Source organism: Rhipicephalus sanguineus, chromosome 1 (assembly GCF_013339695.2).
Source record: "Rhipicephalus sanguineus isolate Rsan-2018 chromosome 1, BIME_Rsan_1.4, whole genome shotgun sequence".
In the NCBI taxonomy this organism is placed as follows: Eukaryota; Metazoa; Arthropoda; class Arachnida; order Ixodida; family Ixodidae; genus Rhipicephalus; species Rhipicephalus sanguineus.
This window is the reverse complement of record NC_051176.1, coordinates 276,659,070-276,677,793: the sequence shown is the minus strand read 5'-3', so window position 1 is coordinate 276,677,793 and position 18,724 is coordinate 276,659,070. Positions and strand designations below refer to the sequence as shown.

The 18,724-nt window shown below is 41.0% G+C and overlaps 1 protein-coding gene across 3 annotated transcripts in view; it reads right to left on the bottom strand.

Annotated features, from left to right (window-relative positions):
* The window catches only part of LOC119379023 (Kv channel-interacting protein 4), a 501,724-nt gene that overhangs the window by 15,295 nt on the left and 467,705 nt on the right, over positions 1-18,724 (bottom strand). For all 3 annotated transcript variants that reach the window (XM_037648158.2, XM_037648159.1, XM_049411849.1), the window contains 2 exons: positions 14,703-14,846; positions 9,651-9,863 (listed from right to left, as the gene is read on the bottom strand). In XM_037648158.2, the coding sequence (XP_037504086.1) occupies positions 9,651-9,863; positions 14,703-14,846 (357 nt within the window). The remainder of the gene's footprint in view (positions 1-9,650; positions 9,864-14,702; positions 14,847-18,724) is intronic.

Here is an 18,724-nt window from a genome sequence, read left to right as displayed (position 1 = left end):
ATGCCTGCGCGTTTTCTGTCTCGAAAATAACAAAAATCTATCGTCTCTTGGTGGTGATACCATGCACGATCACGTTGGACACAGTTTCTCACTCATTTGGGTTTTGTGACAGGCGCAGAAATGTAGAGTTCTTGTGCATGCGCTCACATACACGGCTATGACGACATGGATGTGTGCGATGGTTCCCCTGCTGCGACTGAGTCAAGTGCAAGGGCGTCCGCAGAACTTATTGCAGGGGGGTGCAAGGGAGGGGGGGGGGGGATCCAGCACTGACAGCTTTCACTGCCATGAAATCACCGGCAAGATTATTCAATAATGTGCAAAGCGCGAAATTAGTTGTAAATAGAGAAGGCCGGCACCTGAGTGTACTAATCAAGCTGTGTAGCTCATTGCTACCACATAGAAAAATATTATCCGAAATTCCAGGGAGGGGCAGCTGCCCCCCCTTGCACCCCCCTCCGGACGCCCATGGTCAAGTGGTGATTCCTTCAATTCGGACGACTGCCAAATTGTCAAATCAGAATCAGACCGATTGGATGCCAGCTGCCGAGATGAAGAATCACTAACAAGTTCGAAAGTGAAATCCAACCAAGGAGTCTCTTCTCAGAAAGAGGCACGCCACGATTCTGACTGGTACAAAGCTGACAGTAATCTGGTGTGTGCATTTTTCAAGCCTGTGGGACATATTTATTCCAATAAGCATACATTCACTAAGCATAAGCTCACTTAATGGTAAACCTTAAAAAATTGTGGGCAACTTTTTTTCAAAACAGGACACTCTAGACATCTTAAATCTGCAAGAAAAAAAAAAATGCACCCTGGGAGTTGCATTTAGCAAAAATATTCGACCTTCAAAGAATTACGGCTTATTTAAATATCTGTTTCATCTAAAAGACTGATCACATCAGTCAGAAGTACCATCATCTTCTAAAATTAACATTGCGTGAAGTGGTATGTGTAACTTATATAGTATGCGGAAGTATTTTTGCCAACGTGTTTCGACATGTGGACACATAATTAAAATGTGTTCTCTTAGAGGCTCATGGCATTTATTACATGTTGGTTGTTTCTCCTCTGTCAATAAGTAATTATGTGTGACGTCCATTTTGCCTATTCGTAGTGGGCAAAGAATTACTTCGGTGAAGCATTCTTGATGATAATACATCTTCCATTCACTAAGTACAGGTTTAATAAGATGAAGTTTATTGTTCTCTTCAGATTTCCATTCATGTTGCCATTTAAACGTTAGTGGTCTATGAACAGTTTGAATTTCATACCTAACAGGTACTACTAACAGTTAACAATAATGAGATGTTTTGCTGCTGCTGCGTCTTGATCTGCCCTTTCATGTCTGGAGATCCCAACGTGACTTGGGACACAGCAGAAGTGAATATAGTCTGATTATCGCTCGGTTGTGATAATATGTTTAAAATGTTGCCAATAATGGGTTTGTACCAAATCATACATTGAGAGCCTTCAGAGCAATTAGAGAATCAGTATAAACTACAAACTTTTTTGTATTCTGCACTTATAACCTTTTTTTACTGCCATCCACAAGGCATAGCACCTAGCAGTGAAAACCGATACAATACAGGTTTAGCACGGTGCACTGCTGATCGCGATTAAGCCCAACTGAAATCAAAATTATCAACACTGATTGGCTTCCTTTTGCAACTTGCTTAAAGGGACACTAAAGGCAAATATTAAGTCGGGGTTGAATGTTGAAATAGCGGTCCAAAAACCTCATGGTGCTGCTTTTGTACCAAGGAAGTGCTTATTTTGAAATAAAGTCATGTTTCAGTGGTACGCATTGCGTTAGCGCACTTCAATTCACCCACCTGAAAAGTGGTCTTTCTGATGTCACCATTGCCATGCCCAATGTTGCCCGCCTTTACTGCGCGGTGGCGTGCACTGGCGGCGTGCACCATTCGGGCATCCGGCAACATGACATGCATGCGACATTTTGTCGAACTTTCTGTCAGAGCAACTCTCACGAGCGTGCAAAACACACGCGGCAGTACGCGATACCGAAACTACCACTGAGATGCGACCGCGTGAGCGAAGCAGGGTACCAGGCGAAGCGCAGATCGGCAGAAACGAAACCTTTGAACCACGCGCGCCGTTTCCCATGCAATGCCAAAGGGGCTCTTTTTTCCATGAATCAAACAGAAGCGAACACGCAGCATTTTATTACATCTTTTGATGCACGGAAGGTTCTTTTTTATTGCAGCTAGTTTGATAACTAGTGATTAATAGTAGTCGGACGCTCTAACGTCATCGGGATCATTTCCACAATGTCCCACTCGTGGCGCACGTCGTGTGATACACATAGCTTAATTTCTTGGTAAGTAGGGCACTGCTGTTGATAATACTGCCATGTTAGACATTGTCATACATTGAGCTTTCACTCTGGCATAAATTTTTATTTGCCTTTAGTGTCCCTTTAAAGGAGCCAGACACGATGAAGACGTTCGATCCAGATCAGGCCTGATCGCGACCACAAGTGACAGTGTGACACCGATAGAATAGTGCGTTCCCACGTACCTTCAACTACAGTGCTACCGGCTCAAGTAGCCATATTGGAGCAATTGGTTTAAAATTCTATGCAAGTGCTGCACATTTCTTGTACTGTGCGAAATTCCTGTAGTATACGTTCACGTTGTGCATATTGTTTGTTTTTAGATGTGTCAATGAGAAATCAGCAAATGCTTAACAAATAAAATAAAAATGCAAGTACCACAAGCTCACAATGCCAGCAGCAGTGATTGATGTCTCAAAAGGACACAAACTCACAAAGTGATTTCTTATTTGTGCATACAGAGTGATTTCTTATTTTCTGACATTGCCTCCGACGTTCTTAGCTTTTTCTTGACCTCACCTGCACATGGGAGCATTAAGAGGTGGTGCTACAGCGAAGGTTTCATTCCTCATTGTGTCGCTTTGCTGCATACAATACAGCAAATAATTGTAAGTGATTAGTTTTTTGCAACATGACAATTTTACAAAGCATTGTAAGTCTTCAAACTGCATGACCACTTCCCATGAATCTTTTTATGGGGGCTATTAAATCAAGTGTATACTTAGCTATATTGCTAGAGCACACGTTTCAAATTACAAAAATTACAAATATGTCAGTATTGCCTCTGTGTTGCTTTGAGATATTAAACCCTTCAAATCACGATCGCCACCTCCTTGGAGCAGATTGTGTACGATAAGCAAAAGTAAACTTGAATGTTTTATGACCCTTCTTGGTAGGTCACATAAAGGGTTAATGTGAAGAAGTACCTGCAAATATGTGAGCAGAAAGAGCAGATGACAACACAGCTGTCTTGAACAAGTGGACAAACAATTAAAACAAGCGAAAGGGCTTGTGCAGAAAAGATCTCGTTCGAACACCGGCACAACTAGGACCAGAGCACCTACGAAGAGAACCTGTACTTATGAGCAAGGTCCAGGTGACTGAACGTCTGTCTTCGTGACACCGAATGCCTTGGGTTGTGGCCCCGCATAAAACCTCAGAGTGACCTGCTGCCATCTAACAAGCAGTGGAATGCCTACATTTCCTGCTCCTTGTAGCTTCTACTCTGCGATGTTGGTCATTGCTTCCACCGGGTACTGTTCCACCGCAAGGGCTCAACAAGCCCCACACACCTCTGGACTTTCTCAGAGAACTTATGAGACTGAATTTTTCTTTTTTGGTTTCTTTTGAAACCGTCTTGCATGTCGATATAGCTGTAGATGTATTTAATGTCTGTACGTGATGGTAATATAATCGTCTTGTGTGTCATCATCATGCACCGTCTCCTCCATCTTCCTTGCGTCACACACCTTGCAATGTGATGATCCTAACCCTCACAGTTAGCATGTGTGACCCTATATACATGTGTCCTAAATTGTACAAGGGCGTGAACCCAAGCTAGTAGGCAATGCAACATTTTTATGCATGAAGTGCAAAAGTTCCATTGCTGCATGCTATGGCCTTGAGCATCTCCTTTTGGTTCAGATGGGCATGGTGCCAGCACGTGGCAGCACCCCGTGGCAGCTGTGGTACCTACATAACAGAGCAGAACAAGCAACATGCAACTGTCAGGCCTGAGTGTAAGCTTGCACATTGTGGTCTGGTCGAGTTATGTGGGTACCTGGTACAGACCATCTTTTTCCTGTGCCAGTTTACTCGATGGCAGCAGCCAAATCAAGACTGCACATTTTGAAGTGCTTCAATCAGCTAAATACAAAGCGACGTCTGTTAGCTCTCTTCAATGTGCCTCACTCACAAGAAGCATAGAAGGGAGCCAGCATGCATTGGAAAGCATTTCAGTGGTTCTGGAGATGATAATATGCATTGGTGAGTACTGTCATAGCGGGCTCAGTTTGTAAGTACACAGTCCTAATAAAGTGGATAGAACTCAGGGGCAGCATATGTTGACGGCAATCATTCATATTGTGACAAGCCTGTCTCCTGTGCTTGCGATGTGTGGCTTTCTCTCAAAACGTTGGTTCATTTTTTGTGCAAGATGGTGGACCTGTGGGGCACTCTGGCTCCCAGAGGAGCGTATAGACCTTATGCGAAATTGCTGTCATCTGTTGGAAGTTTGATGAAGCTACCGATGCAGAGCCATGTTGAAGGCTTGTGTATGAGTCGTACTGCGGTCGCTGCTATAACTGCTTACTCGTATCTGTTTTCTAAATAATTAGTAGGTGCATAAAAAATGTCAGACGAGTGTGAACCTATCCGCGTTACCGGCATTTCCGATTTACTTCTTAGACAGTTATTACGGGTAAGACAGTGCCTCACAACGAGAACAAGGACCATCGACGAGTCATCTGTGAGCCTGCCATAGTTGAACACAAAGCTATGCACTAGGTATAAAATATAAGCACTCTTGCAAGAGCGGTCATATCTTTTGTGTTATCTAGGATGGTTGGGAAGAGGCTCTAGCGTGCCACATGACTAAATGCAGTGGTGATGGTAAGAAAGTTCCATTTACACGTTTCAGAGCATGCTTTATTAGTGACAGTGTACCTTCTGATGCATCACACATCTGATTGTAAATAAAATTGTGTTCCTTTGTCCATTTCTAAAAAATAATATTTTGCTTGTGAGGTCACCGACGTAAGTTATATATGGAATATTTACTGTACGATTAAAATGTGAAGAATTTACACATTTTGCATACGTGAAAAGTGAACATGAAAAGCATTAATTGCTCCAGAAAGTGTGTGTAGATTGGTTGGTGTTTTGTGTAGGCTTGTGTAAATATTTGAGCAGTTCGAAAGCATTAATTGCTCCAGAAAGTGTGTGTAGATTGGTTGGTGTTTTGTGTAGGCTTGTGTAAATATTTGAGCAGTTCGAATATTCGAATCCACTTTGAAGCGAACTTAAATTATTCTAAATTTCGAAGTATTCGAAATGAATGACTAGACATATTAAACCACATGTAACACCCTGTAAAGGTGGTTTCACTGCAGTGGAGGGGTGCTATACTGCGAACACACCTCTCCAGGGGAAATACAACTTGCCGCAAAGCCCAACTTCAAGGTTAAATGATGAAACTACCCACATATCGATTGATCATTTGTTAAGTTTAAAAGCTCGTTATACCGGCTTATAAGCGCTAAGTATAGTAAGTTTTAAAACGTAACATATTTTACAGGTTATCACTGGCATTCTACCGAAAGTTAACTCCTGCTACTATTCAAAGTTGCTTCCACTTCCCTTTGAACCAATATGAATGACATTTGCACATGCCTTGCTTCAATTTTAAAAGATACTGTGCAGGTCAGTTGGGTCATGACAAATATGCTCATTTTTTCTTTATAATATGTGATATACACTCTTCAAATTCTATTTGAAATTATTCGACCAAATTACTATTCGCTTCAAATTCGCTTCGAACCTAAAACTTACTATTCACACAAGCCTAGTTTTGTGCAATAATATCCTTCCAACATGTGCTAGTCGTTCCAGCACATCAATTTTTTGATGCCAACTCAATGCTTAGCAAACAAACTGGGCGCAACCAACAACAACACGCCCACGGTTGAATGTAACCCATTTCGCAGAACAGCATTTTTCAATTTAATGTCACGCATTTCAAGCATTTGATAACATTTCATACGATATCAAATGCTTGAAAAACATGTACAATAAAACAATACGCGCGCAAACCATCTAACCAATTATGGTGCATTCAGATGACGGCCCAAATCTGGATGTGGCGGGACGGATGGCGCGTCACGTGACCTCACATCAGCGATTCCCCTCACCAGCGCGGCTCGCGGACGGATAACCCCAGCCTGTTTTTCATATCGGGATTCTGGCGGCGGAACGACTTAGCTTTAGTGGACAAACAGGCTAGCAACCAGTACACTTTTCTTCTGCTTGAGCTGTATGGCTGTCCTCGCTGTTGATTTCAGCTCTGCTGGCGCTTAGTTCAGTTTATTTCTGGGGTCGTATTCTAAGACGATCACCTTTGAGATATATATCACTTTTCATGCGCGTTGATTGGCAGGTTGGAGAGTAGCGGGTAAGTTGTCGCTTTAATCATTGCATACCCAGGATTGTATGTCCGGCAAAGTGGCGTTGTCGCCGAATGCGGTTGTCTCAGAACACAGCCCGTGTTTGAACACTGATTTTAAGGTCAAGGTGCGAACCAAGCGAAGGAAACATACTGTGCAGCAGTGCATTGAGCACTGTCAGTACCTGTTATCCGTAAGAGAAAGAAACTGCTGATATCGGCGCGTCACTGTATCCTCCCTTCGTATACAGGGCCCCACGTGCGACAGCAGCGAGGTCAGTCTTCAGCAGCTCTCTGTAAAGCAGATTTTTCTTCCCATTCAGCCATTCTGCCAACAACACCGTTTTCACCGAAACAGATTAAAGTCCTCGACAATGCTCGGCACTCGACAAAGCTCGGCGAGCTTCGCGTTCTGTTGGACTCCATGTTTTTGAATACTCTCAAACCGGTCTGCTGGCAGGGGGCGCAGGTGAGTGCAGAGACTGTGGTCGAGAGTAATCCGGCTTGCTAATGCTAGGACACCGTCCGTCGTGTGGATGCGCCTGCTGGCAGATGATCCGTGGATTAGCCATCCGCATCCACGACAAATCCGGATTCGGTCCGTCGTCTGAATGCACCATTAGCGGTACTTCGTGAAAATCCACCAGTGAAAAGAAACAAGAAACACGCTGTAGGACAATATGTCTGCTGAGAATCAATGACGTGCACGAGTTATCCGTTTAGCACTTATGTCTGTTATCACAATGTAAAATGAATGAAAGAGTCGCGTTACTTTTTGCAGCGTAAATGAAGAAACACATACACAAGATAGCCGATACGTAAACATCGAGAGCACTTGTCCAGTTTACGTGTCGTCTTTCCTGTGTATGTGTTTTCATTTATTTTGTCCTTTGAATTACCATTTTGAATTCAAAGTGTCAACAGCAACGCATGAATCTGAGAGCAGATGCAATGCGGCTTAAAGCTCGGACACAAAGCCGGTTTGTGTGTGCCTGCAGCCACACAGCAGCAAAACTGTCTCATTCGGGTATGACATGAAACGGTCTTCTCTGATGAGCGCCGATGCTGTCACGTATCGTATCTTCTAAGAACAGTGAACAAAAACACAGCATTAGTCGTAAGCAGTAGGCGGAGCATGAGAATGTTGCGCTGCTTATCATCGGCAGTGAGTAAATATAACAAGGAGGTTAGTTTCTTGCAAACTTTCTTTTAGCGCCCCGATTTCCACTGGCTGCACAACACAGCGCACGGAAATACGCTAGCATAGTGGTTCCTATCATCCGCTGAACGTTGATACTTACGTTCCCTACGTACACATGCGGAGCGCGCTTAGCCTTGAACATGGCAGATTTTGCATAAGGTCTATACAGCAACTCTAGAGTGGTGCAGTGTAGTGAACAATCTGTGAACAATCTGAAATGAATGCGCTTAGTGTTCATTTCAGATCTGAAAGGAGCGTGCTTAGCCTTCAACATGGCAGATTTTGCATAAGGTCTATACAGTAACTCTAGAGTGGCGCAGTGTAGTGAACAATCTGAAATCTAAGAAAGGGAAAATAGACAACCACCCGTTTGTAGCACGAAGCCACAAGGAAATCCATACGGATTTCTCAGAAAGAAAGCCTCTTAGTTGCCGAAAAATTCGTCCTGGTCCGGGGATCGAACCCGGGACCAACGCCTATCCGGGGCGGTCGCTCTACCAATGTGTGGATTTCCTTGTGGCTTCGTGCTACAAACGAGTGGTTGTCTATTTTCCCTTTCTTAACCCTTTCGCCACCTTGCGGGTTTCCGCAGAACTGATTTGCAATCTGAAATCTGTGGTATCTTCCCTTTTTCGTCCTATCTGTATTTTGCCGGTGTCATGCACCATAGCTTCTTTGTGTCTGACACTTATACGATTGCACAGCATGACTGCCGACCATGGAAAAAAAAGACTAACAATGGCGTGGGTGAAGACTATTAACAAGCACATTTGTGGACAGATACCAGGTGCTATAATGGCAAAAATACATGCTACATATATTTTGCATACTTGAAGTGAATTTTAAATTGAAAGTGGCCAACCTGTATATCGGCTGTGTTAAAATCAGGAGAAGAATGTGTAGCCCTTAAACGAGTGTACACACTAGTAATTAAATGTGTCAATGTTGGTAATCTTAGTATAGTGAGGTACAGTAGTCGAAGCTAAAGTTTAAATGACTCAATAGGACCCAATGACCGGTTGTTGCTACTTAAACCTAGAAACATATGCAGTTAAAATGGTTCGAATCTGCATTCTTTGCTATACATTCTGAGGATTACACTGCACCTCAAAAGTCACATTTCGCACGGAAGCCTTTTCGTTATCAAAGCAACTCAAGATGCAAGAAAATTATAAATGTGAGGAACAATCTGAGGATGGTCTTCGACATGCATAGAGTGGTCGGTGCCGAATGCCAAATAACAACAAGATCATCAGTCCACTAATTTCTCATTGATTCAACCACTGAACTGCAAATACTATGTGGAGATTTATTAACAATAGCATTACTTTTTTTTATGGTATTCAGTATTTACTGGTTCCTACAGCTGTTTGTCCATGGAAATAAGTGTGTGGCTATCCCCAGCTCACCCGCCACGGTGGTCCTCTACTGCTGACTCGAGGGCTGTGGGATCAAATCCTGGCCGCCGTGACCACATTTCGATTCAGGTGAAATGCTAGAGACCCATGTACTTGGATTCAGGTGTGAGTTAAAGAACCCCAGGTGGTCAAAATTTCGGGAGCCTTCTATTGTGGCATCCCTCATCACATTGTGGTTTTGGGACGTAAAACCCGAACAATTATTATTATTATCACCAGCTCATCATTCTCAACAATGAAAAAGAGCAACACAACAGACAAGTTTTCAAATGTTCCATAAGCAATGCTTAATTATGCTGAAGCAGTTGTCCTAGTCTACATTTCACCATGTTTGTGCAGGCAGGCGCAATGTTGCTGTGTATTTATGGTCTTGAAGTCTGAAAGAATGCCTAAACTCAGATAATGATAGCTAGGCGTGTGCTTCTAATGAACTGCTTCTTGTGCATATTCAATTGCATTGTTTTACTCTAGTGTACTGCAAGCACAGTAACAATACATCCAGCAGTGGTTTACCTGAAACACCCTTTCAACGTGTTCCCTTGTTGTGTTTTCTTCCACCATGGGTTCCACAGCCTTTCCCATGAGGTCGTAAACAGCCTTAACAATCCGAGCAAGCTCATCTTTGGTGATGTAGCCATCGCCATTGATGTCGTAGAGATTGAATGTCCACCGGAGTTTCTCTTGGAGTGAACCCCGGGAAAGCACAGACAGTCCAATGACAAAGTCCTGTATATAATAAGAACAAAGAAAAAATCATTAATCTTTTCAAACATGGAAGACACTGAAAAATATTATTATGCAAGTTCACCACCTCGGTATAAGCAATGCAATAACAATGCAAGGGTTGTTTTTCATCTGCAGACACGTACGAGAAATAATTGCGGTTCTGCAGCTATGCTCTACAGGCTATTAAAAGTGCCTACAAACCTGCAGTTTGTTTGTTGATATCTGTAATATCCCGTCATTAAAGTCATCGGCCACATTTCATGCTTTGCACATGCACAAATATTTTATCAGTGCTGCACATTGCTTGGTGCTAAAAAGTTGATAGCTCTATTGTTGAGCTTCTCTCACAGTGGTCTTTAGAGGGAGCACGCTATGTAGGAATGGGGAAGGTGGGTGGGTCGCATGTCGCTCTATGTTAGGTGAGCCATGGTAGACAGCAATTTTGGGAGGGGCAGGCACCTGGGTGTGCCATGACCTGGCTGATATAGCAGCAGCCATGCTGTTTCATTTCTAACTGCATACGGGGTCCCGTTTCAAAAAGTGTGCTATCAATGTCACTGAAGATTTAACTGGATCTTATGGTGCTTCACCATGGGAGGCACCAGTTATTTTGGGTGGGAATTTTGAAGTGATGGCAACATCGATCATAATTAACGATGCTCTAGCAATAGTTACATCTCACATTGGAGCACTTACAATCCAATTTTGTGATTATTAGACACAAAATTACTAATTAAAGCATAAATGTCACAAAAAAACAATTTGGCTTTCAGTGGTCCTTTGTTCCCCACTCATACATTTAGCACATCAGCTTATGCAAATACAAATTTTGTTCCGAGGAAGAAGCCGATTTTCTTCGCACGCTATTAACAGAAATTTTCAACCCATACTTGTATATAACCAGTAAAACTCCTTATGCGTACATGGCTGCACATACTTTTTTTTTTCATAACTGTCATTAACAAGCCATCCAGTTGGCTGGTAGTTCCCTTGTAGTCACCATTAAATGTATTACAATGTACATAAACAAGCAATGATGTCATTATCACACGAACTGTTATGATACTCGTCGTTTTAAAAGATTTATTGTTGGCCAGCCCCATCTGCTAATGGCACTTACATAAACATTCTAAATGATGCAAATACTGTTTGAACTGTCAGGGTGGTGATTTGGGCTAGTTAGTATTCACAGTGAAATTTTGTCAGTGTAGAGGTACAGAACACACACAAAGTGCTTTGACCTAACACTAGAAGACATGAATTACATGTTCATGCTTTCTGTGAGGCAGCAAATGCCATGGTGATGAAATATGAATGAGTCAATAATGCAAATTTAAGTGCTGCATAATGCCAACTGGTCACTAAGCCATTAAGAAAGATGACTTGCGCAACATAATTTGTCCGGTCTTCTTCCTTTTTCTTTTGTCCGTGTTTGCTAGCGCAGTTAAAAAGCCTTTACTATGAATGTTATTTGTCAGCTGCCCATTTCAAAATTGCATTATTTGATAAAAATCGTAACAATGCCCACAGAGTACTGTGCAGTGTATAACAGCGAGAATGTGCTGTTGAAGCTACTGCATTAATGACGGAAAAATATTTGTTCTGAAACAATTACTTATAATCTGTGATGTAAAAATGCTTCCTGTCAAACAATTGATGAATAATTTAATGTGTTCTTCAACATGGTAATGCCTAGCGAGCTTCCACACAGAATTATGAAGCAGTTATTACATTTGTTATTTGGTAATATTAATATCTAAAATAATTCACTGAGTTATGTATGAATGTCAGCTAGTCACAGCCCATTAGCAGAAACAGGCAATAAAACCAGAGATTAAAAAATTAATTGTCATGTTTAATTGCAATGTAGAAATATGGTATTGAACAGAGGAAAGTGGATGAAAAGACAAATTGTCGCAGATGTGAACCGAACCCACATCTTCCATATTATGCATGCAATGCTTCACCAATTAATGCACCATTGCGGCAATACTCTCATCCACTTTTTTGGGTATTTATGAATGCGCGCAAGATTACCTGTGGGAGTGTTAGGTACTGCTGCCTCAGCCATTAGTGGCTGTGCTGAACACTACCTCGTGTGGAACAGGGCCCACCTTCCAGCTGGTTTACTTTACAGGAGCCCTTCATGACTTACCTCTTTAAAATGCGCCCCTCAAAACGTTATCACAACACCCACAATACTTGTGTCCCTGTTCTAGCTAACGCTAATGTGGGCAAATCTCTATGAAAATGAACAAACAGAGAGATTTAATAACAAGTCTACAAATTGGTAATATTTTGCACCAAAAAGCTACAGCATCCAAATATAACTTGAACAACCACACTGCTGTAGGAGTAACTCCAAAAGAGTGGCTGAGAATTTCGACAGAGAGCTCAACTGATTGGTGAGAGTTTACGTTTTAACACGTACACATGGAAAATGGAAAGCTTGATGATGAAAACTTTTATTGATTAAGAGATCTTAAGTTAAGGGAAGGGCCAGTCAGGTCTTCAGTCCTGGACACTGTTGGCTGAAGTCGCTGTCCGCGCTGACTCGTTGAGGGCTCGTTGTTCCTCAAGGTTTCAGCTGTACAAGACTGCTTCCCAGCCCTCCCACGTTGGCTGTACTATTTTGTCTATGCTATTGCTTTTTGGCAGGCAATGTGGTACAGGTCGGCCTTTTGACTGTAGCAGTTACAGTGAGCCGAGAATGACTCAGCCTCAATTGTGTGTGGTCTGGCCAAATTGTTGAAAGTTCTGGTTTTTAATTGCTGAAGGTAATCTTCCCAATTTATCTACCCTCTAGCAGGTTCCGGGAATGTTTTTCTCTCGAGGTGTACAAGTTGTGTTACTTCTGAGACTGTAGTCGGTGGAAAGAAGGAGCCCAGATCATTGAGGGAGGTTGTAGACGGACCCTGGGGAAGAAAAGCTCAAGCCACATTCATTTCCTTCAACCTCCAGGTGACATGACACCCATATCAGATGCTTCTATGCAGCTCGAGACCTAGACTGATGCAGGATTTTACATGCCAGCACTGTGATTCTGTGTTTGAGTAGCACTTGTCTATTATCTTGCTCCTTTCCACTCTTGGAATGAATGCAATACTATTGTGATTGTCCTTTTCTCTTCTATTCCTTTTACCTCAAGAAACTATTAACTATATTTAGGGCTCCATGTTTTCAGAGTTTATTTTTCTTCAAATTCCAAGGGTGTTTTTCGGAGTTTATTTTTTTGAAGGAAATTCGGCACTTATCGGATTGTATTCCTCGTAAATCCCAAATTCTCCGAAATTCAGAGTTTAATTTTGCATTATACTGGGTGAGTTCAGATAAAAACGTCGGTGCATGCCCAGTGACCCCTTTTAATTTCGCTGGAAAAAAATATATTTTGCTGTCCGAGTCCCCAAGAAAACAACATCTATGTTAATTTTGCGAAAAAAAAATTCGGAAGTCTCCACTGAGCCACATTCGCTTTTTGCGAATTGCACGAAAAGGGGATTTTCATGAGATCCTACAAAAAAAAAAGCTATTGTACCTGTTGGTCTAAAAATTTTTCTTGGCATACTATGAACAGCACGAGTTCACAAAATGCAGTTATCTTGCCGTATTAGGGCCCTTAATTTAAGAGAAAAAAATTGCAAATATGACTCATTGTTCAATAATACCCTAATTTCAGACTTTTTGCTCCGCCGATATGACAGTCAGTACTTTCAAAATTTTCCAGAACATTGCCGCACATTGGGTTAGCAATTGTGCAAATATAATTGACGAGTTTAATGTAAAACGCAAACCAAAAATGCTTAAGTAAGTGAATGTCTCCCGCGGCAGGGATTCGATCTCACGACCTTCGGGAAAGCAGTCGAGCACCCCAACCACTAGACCACCATGGCGGGTTTTAGTTGTATGGAAGGTTTCAATGCACAAATACATATGCACATAAGCACAAATACTTGAATACAAAACACCTACATTTGTTCGTTTACAACCATAAAGCTTGTTATAATAGACGGAAGCATACTTTACGAGGTACGTATATTCCATGTCATCTGGCACTCCCCAGTGCTGCCAGGGGACTATATATCAAGACGTCGTCTCGCGCTCCCGGGGTCCCCACATACGTTGACGTCTCTCACTCCGTGCGCAACAAGACCTTCGTTAAATGTTCGATGGGTGCGATCCAGGCCCGTAGCCAGGGGGGGGGGGGGGCTAGCGGTACCCCCTCCCCCCACCGAAATTTTGAAGTACGAGTTTTTACCAAAAATAAATAATAAAAATAGGTGTTTTTCTCAAATAGTCGGTTTTCAGAAAGTGCCCCCCCCCCCCCCCCCAAAAAAAAAAAATCCTGGCTACGGGCCTGGTGCGATCTATGAGATACTGTTGAGGTGAGGTAAAGTTTATCAGCCAAACCGGTCGATATATCAATGAGTGCTGTGAACCTGCCCTTTCGATAAAGAACAGAATAGGGTCATATTGGCCGTTAAAATCGGAGTTTATCAGATAAATCCAAATTATCAAAAATTTTACCGGCTAGTGTTTATCGAATTTTTTCGGATTTATCCGAAAACACGAAGCCCTAACTACATTTCACTGTATATGGCACATGTACTTAACATATACATTCCTAAGGTGTGACAGAAAAAAGGAATCAGCTGCTCTTTAAAGATATTTTGTCCAACACTTTAACCAAGAACATCCAGCACACATCAACAGTAAATGCTCATCCATAGCATGTGTAAGTTGCATATGAAATCAAGTTTACCTGCAAGATGTAGCACCAACAAGTGCACTACAGTATAGTATAAAATGAATGAGGTGGAGATCACAGATCATAATTCTTACCGTGAATGTTATTGCCCCAGTGTGGTCCTGGTCAAAGGTATTGAAGACGAAATGAGCATACTGACTAGCATCTGCACCTCTTGGGAAGAACTGTGAGTAGATTATCTTAAACGTCTCCTCTTTAACCATCCCAGACGGGCATTCCTGAAAATAATAACAGCAAAAATATAGACTCGAACCAGACAGCTCTGGGTAAGAAATCTAGTTTTCTTTTATATTCAATACACTGAAAATGCACATACTTATTACACATAAATGTTGCATTGTATGTAGTAAAATATGTCCTCATACTAGTTAAAAGAAAAAGGTAAACTTCAGGGGTAAATTGAAGAAACATTTTGTTTAAAGATGGAACAATAATTTTTGCAGGCCATGGCAGACATGAAATATTTTTGCTAAATTTCTTAATCTATTAAGGTATGTTGCCATCCTTTAAAATGACTTTTCTTTTTTACATTCCGAAAACGCACAGACATTTCATATTGCAGTGCAGAAAGAATTACGTATCTACTCGGTTCTGTTAAAAGGTTATGATCTTCTTTGTGACTACCCTCGAACTGAAAACAACACGTTCGGAAAATTTAATTCTAGTTTTACTCGAAACCTGATTTTCAGTCAATTATTCTTATGCAAAATGCAAAATCTCATAACTTTTGAACAAATGAATATTTTCCAATGAAACTTTCCATGCTTGTTTCTTAGACATTAACCTGTGTAATGAACTAGGATAATTGAAAACGATTAACAAGTTTTTATGTTATATTTCAATTGAAATGCAACCTTTTGAAATTACACAATTTTTGGTTTTTAGGCTATAATGTACCTAATACTGACGATAGCGCAAAGCTCTTAGTTCATTACTCAGCCTACATACACAGCTATAATGCTGCCAAGCCATTTTCTTTTTTTTTTATGATTGGATTGGTAGTTATAACTGCTGGCGTGATGGGCGTATCTTGGGTTATTTTGGTAATTATATAATAATTAGGTTCAATTCATTTTACTCAACACACTCGAAGTGTCCTTTTAAACTGTCCTCCCAAAATCAAACACAAAGCAATCAATTCTGGGTCAAAATAAAAAGACTTCTAAAAAGGAGGCAACATACCTTAAAATATCTGTATAAATGGAAATGCACAAATACAGGCAAAAATATGAAAAACTGCACTGGTGATAGCATTTATAATGCATAATATAGGCACTCTAAGACTTATTCAATGTAAAATTATGTTCTTGTAATAACGGCCTAGGGCACACTCATTCAATCTTAAATTAAGGTAATACCTTGAAGTTACCAATCTTTTTCACTTTCATGCACTGACAAATTCAATTATTGAGTTTTGACATGTTCCTGATTTTTTATTACACTTACCCAGAATTTCGCAACTTTTTTACATGACTTCGCTTCCTCATGTCTACAGCTTACAGCTAATGAAATAAATTTTTCTAATGTGAAAGTGATTCGAATATACCTGTCTCTTTTATGGCACACAAGGTAATCACATTGTTTTCATTAAGGGCAGGACTAAAGTCTTTAAAATACCCTGCAACACTACATAATTAACATTCAAAATGCTTTTATTATGCGGTGACACAACTTTGGAAATTTTCTTCCTGCAAGAATTCATAGCATAGTATTGAATCAGAGGAATTTTATGAAGATCTGAGCATTACTTTCTGTCATTTTTTCCCATTTCCATCATTTTCACACAATTCATAGAATGCTGGAAGCTCAATGTAGAATGACAGTGTACGCTTACAATGATCTCCACCTTACACTTTGCGTTGATGTAATTCAACCATGGCTGCCAAATTTGATCTAAACAAGCTGGGTGATTGAACATCTTGAAAAATCTTGTCCTTTTTATGTGGCGCACTGCCCATTTTTTTAAAACACAAATTGGTCCATTCAGTTTATTCAGTTTGGCTATCACTTTGCTTAGCTGCTTGCTTTCTGTGTTCCAGCCCCTGCTGAAGTCCAGCTCGTACAGCCAGTAAGCCATTGCAAACACCTAATGTCACGTGAACACTATAACATGGTGGAGATCTGAGAGTCACGGGAAATGACATGTGGCTTTTAGAATAAGATTATAGGCCATTTTCCACTGCGTCTTGAGAAGCAGTGCTTGGCAGGGTCTCCATGGCAGCATTCTATAGTGACTGGCTATAATTATTTATTCCATTTCAAAGTGCAATCTTTGGTTTCGTAAAGATTTGGTGAGTTTCATTACCCAGCTAACCAAATAACAGCCATCGATGCTGCTTCAGAGAGCTTAACCACTAGAGGTGCTACACATACAAGTGTACATGTCTAACATGACACCACCGACTCACAAACAACCATTTGAAAGCAATAATGTTTAATTGGATGTTTTCAGCATCCTTAGACAATTCATAGTGTAAGCAAACTGCAAGATCTGTTCAGCTGCATGAAGTGCAACAGAAAGAAGCGCTGGAAGGCAAACATCAAAATAACTGTTTGCAGTGCTAATGTGGGATCATATAGCAGCTTCTTTACATTTTTTTACAGCAAAGATTTATATTGCGCAGCTCCTTGAGAGCACAGCTGTGTTCAAGGGGTCCTGAGACGGTTTCAGTGATTATGTACCAACCCATTAAGCTGGTAGCATAAGTCCTTCATATCATTAACATACCAATTTAAGTGCTCTGCATAAAGCATGTAATTTATTAAAATGCTGGATTTTTGAGCAGCTGGATTTGTGATGGCACCTGGTGGCACAGAGATCAACAAGACAAACACAGAGCATGACCTCCATGATATTCCGTGCACCGCTGGACAATTGTGGAAAGCGGAGCTTAGCTCCAATCACTCAGTAACACAGTTGAAGAGGAAAAGCATGGCTTGGACACAGCATAACTTTTAACCACCCACAGCTCCCTTGATACAAAGTGCCTCATTTAAATCATGAAATTATGGTGCAAGTGAATTATTAATTGTGGTGTCGCGGTGGCGACACAACATTAATCGACTTCAATCGCTAGACAGGACTTGTCCTGTATCCTTTCTACCTTTGTGGCTTGGGTCGTTTTCTGTGCTGGTACATAAGTATGCATAATTTTCTGTAGTTTAGCCTAACTGCTATCACAATTTCAAAAGAACCTTTCAGAGACCCTTTAAATATGATGCATGTAAAATAGTCAATTCTGTTTCCATACACAATACATTTTTCAGGGCTCATGCACAAAGTCCGAACTTGTTAAGGTACTGAAAACTATTTTAAGAAATATGTTTAACCCTCCTGCAGACATAACGATAATGAACATGGGAGAAATGGGCTAGGACTAAGCTTTCAGCCGAGAGAATTAGCAAGTCTCTGAAAGGCTCATGTATAGTTGTGGCGAAAGGCAACACCAGAAGAGAATTCAACACATGATGTACCAGTGCTTCTATGCTGCCCTCCCACTTTCATTGCACAGCTGTAGTGTGTAATATACACTGTGAGTAGTTCACATTAATTATGTTGTGTAGCAGGTGGCCCATGCTGGAAAGAAACACACCACACACCATTTAACCATGTGAGCCAGAAGTTTCTTGACACTGTCTTCTAAGAAACTAAGCAAGTTTAAGCCACTAAATGACTAGGTGAAGTGGGTCAAAAAAGAAATTTTCATAGAGGAAGTTCAGTGTATCCTGGTTTGCAAGTGAGTTGCATTCTCTCCAAATGCTTCCACCATTCTGTTCCTTGATAAGCAATGAGAATTAGGGAAACTGAAAAATGAGCGAAAGGTTATTAAGAAACTCAGGAAAGCTGTACTAAAACCGCTTTCTGAGCAATCAAAGTATCACAGATCAAGTTAGAATGAAATAAACCTCAATTAAAAATGAGCCTATAACAAAATTATAGATTGTTAAATTGTTTGTCAAATTATTTTGACACCTCCACATTCAGATTTGACTGTAGGACACCAAGCACAAAGCCCACAGCTAGCACTTTCGAACTACACATAAGTGAGCAGTTACAGCATTTTATATAATAATTGTACGGGTTTTACATCCCAAA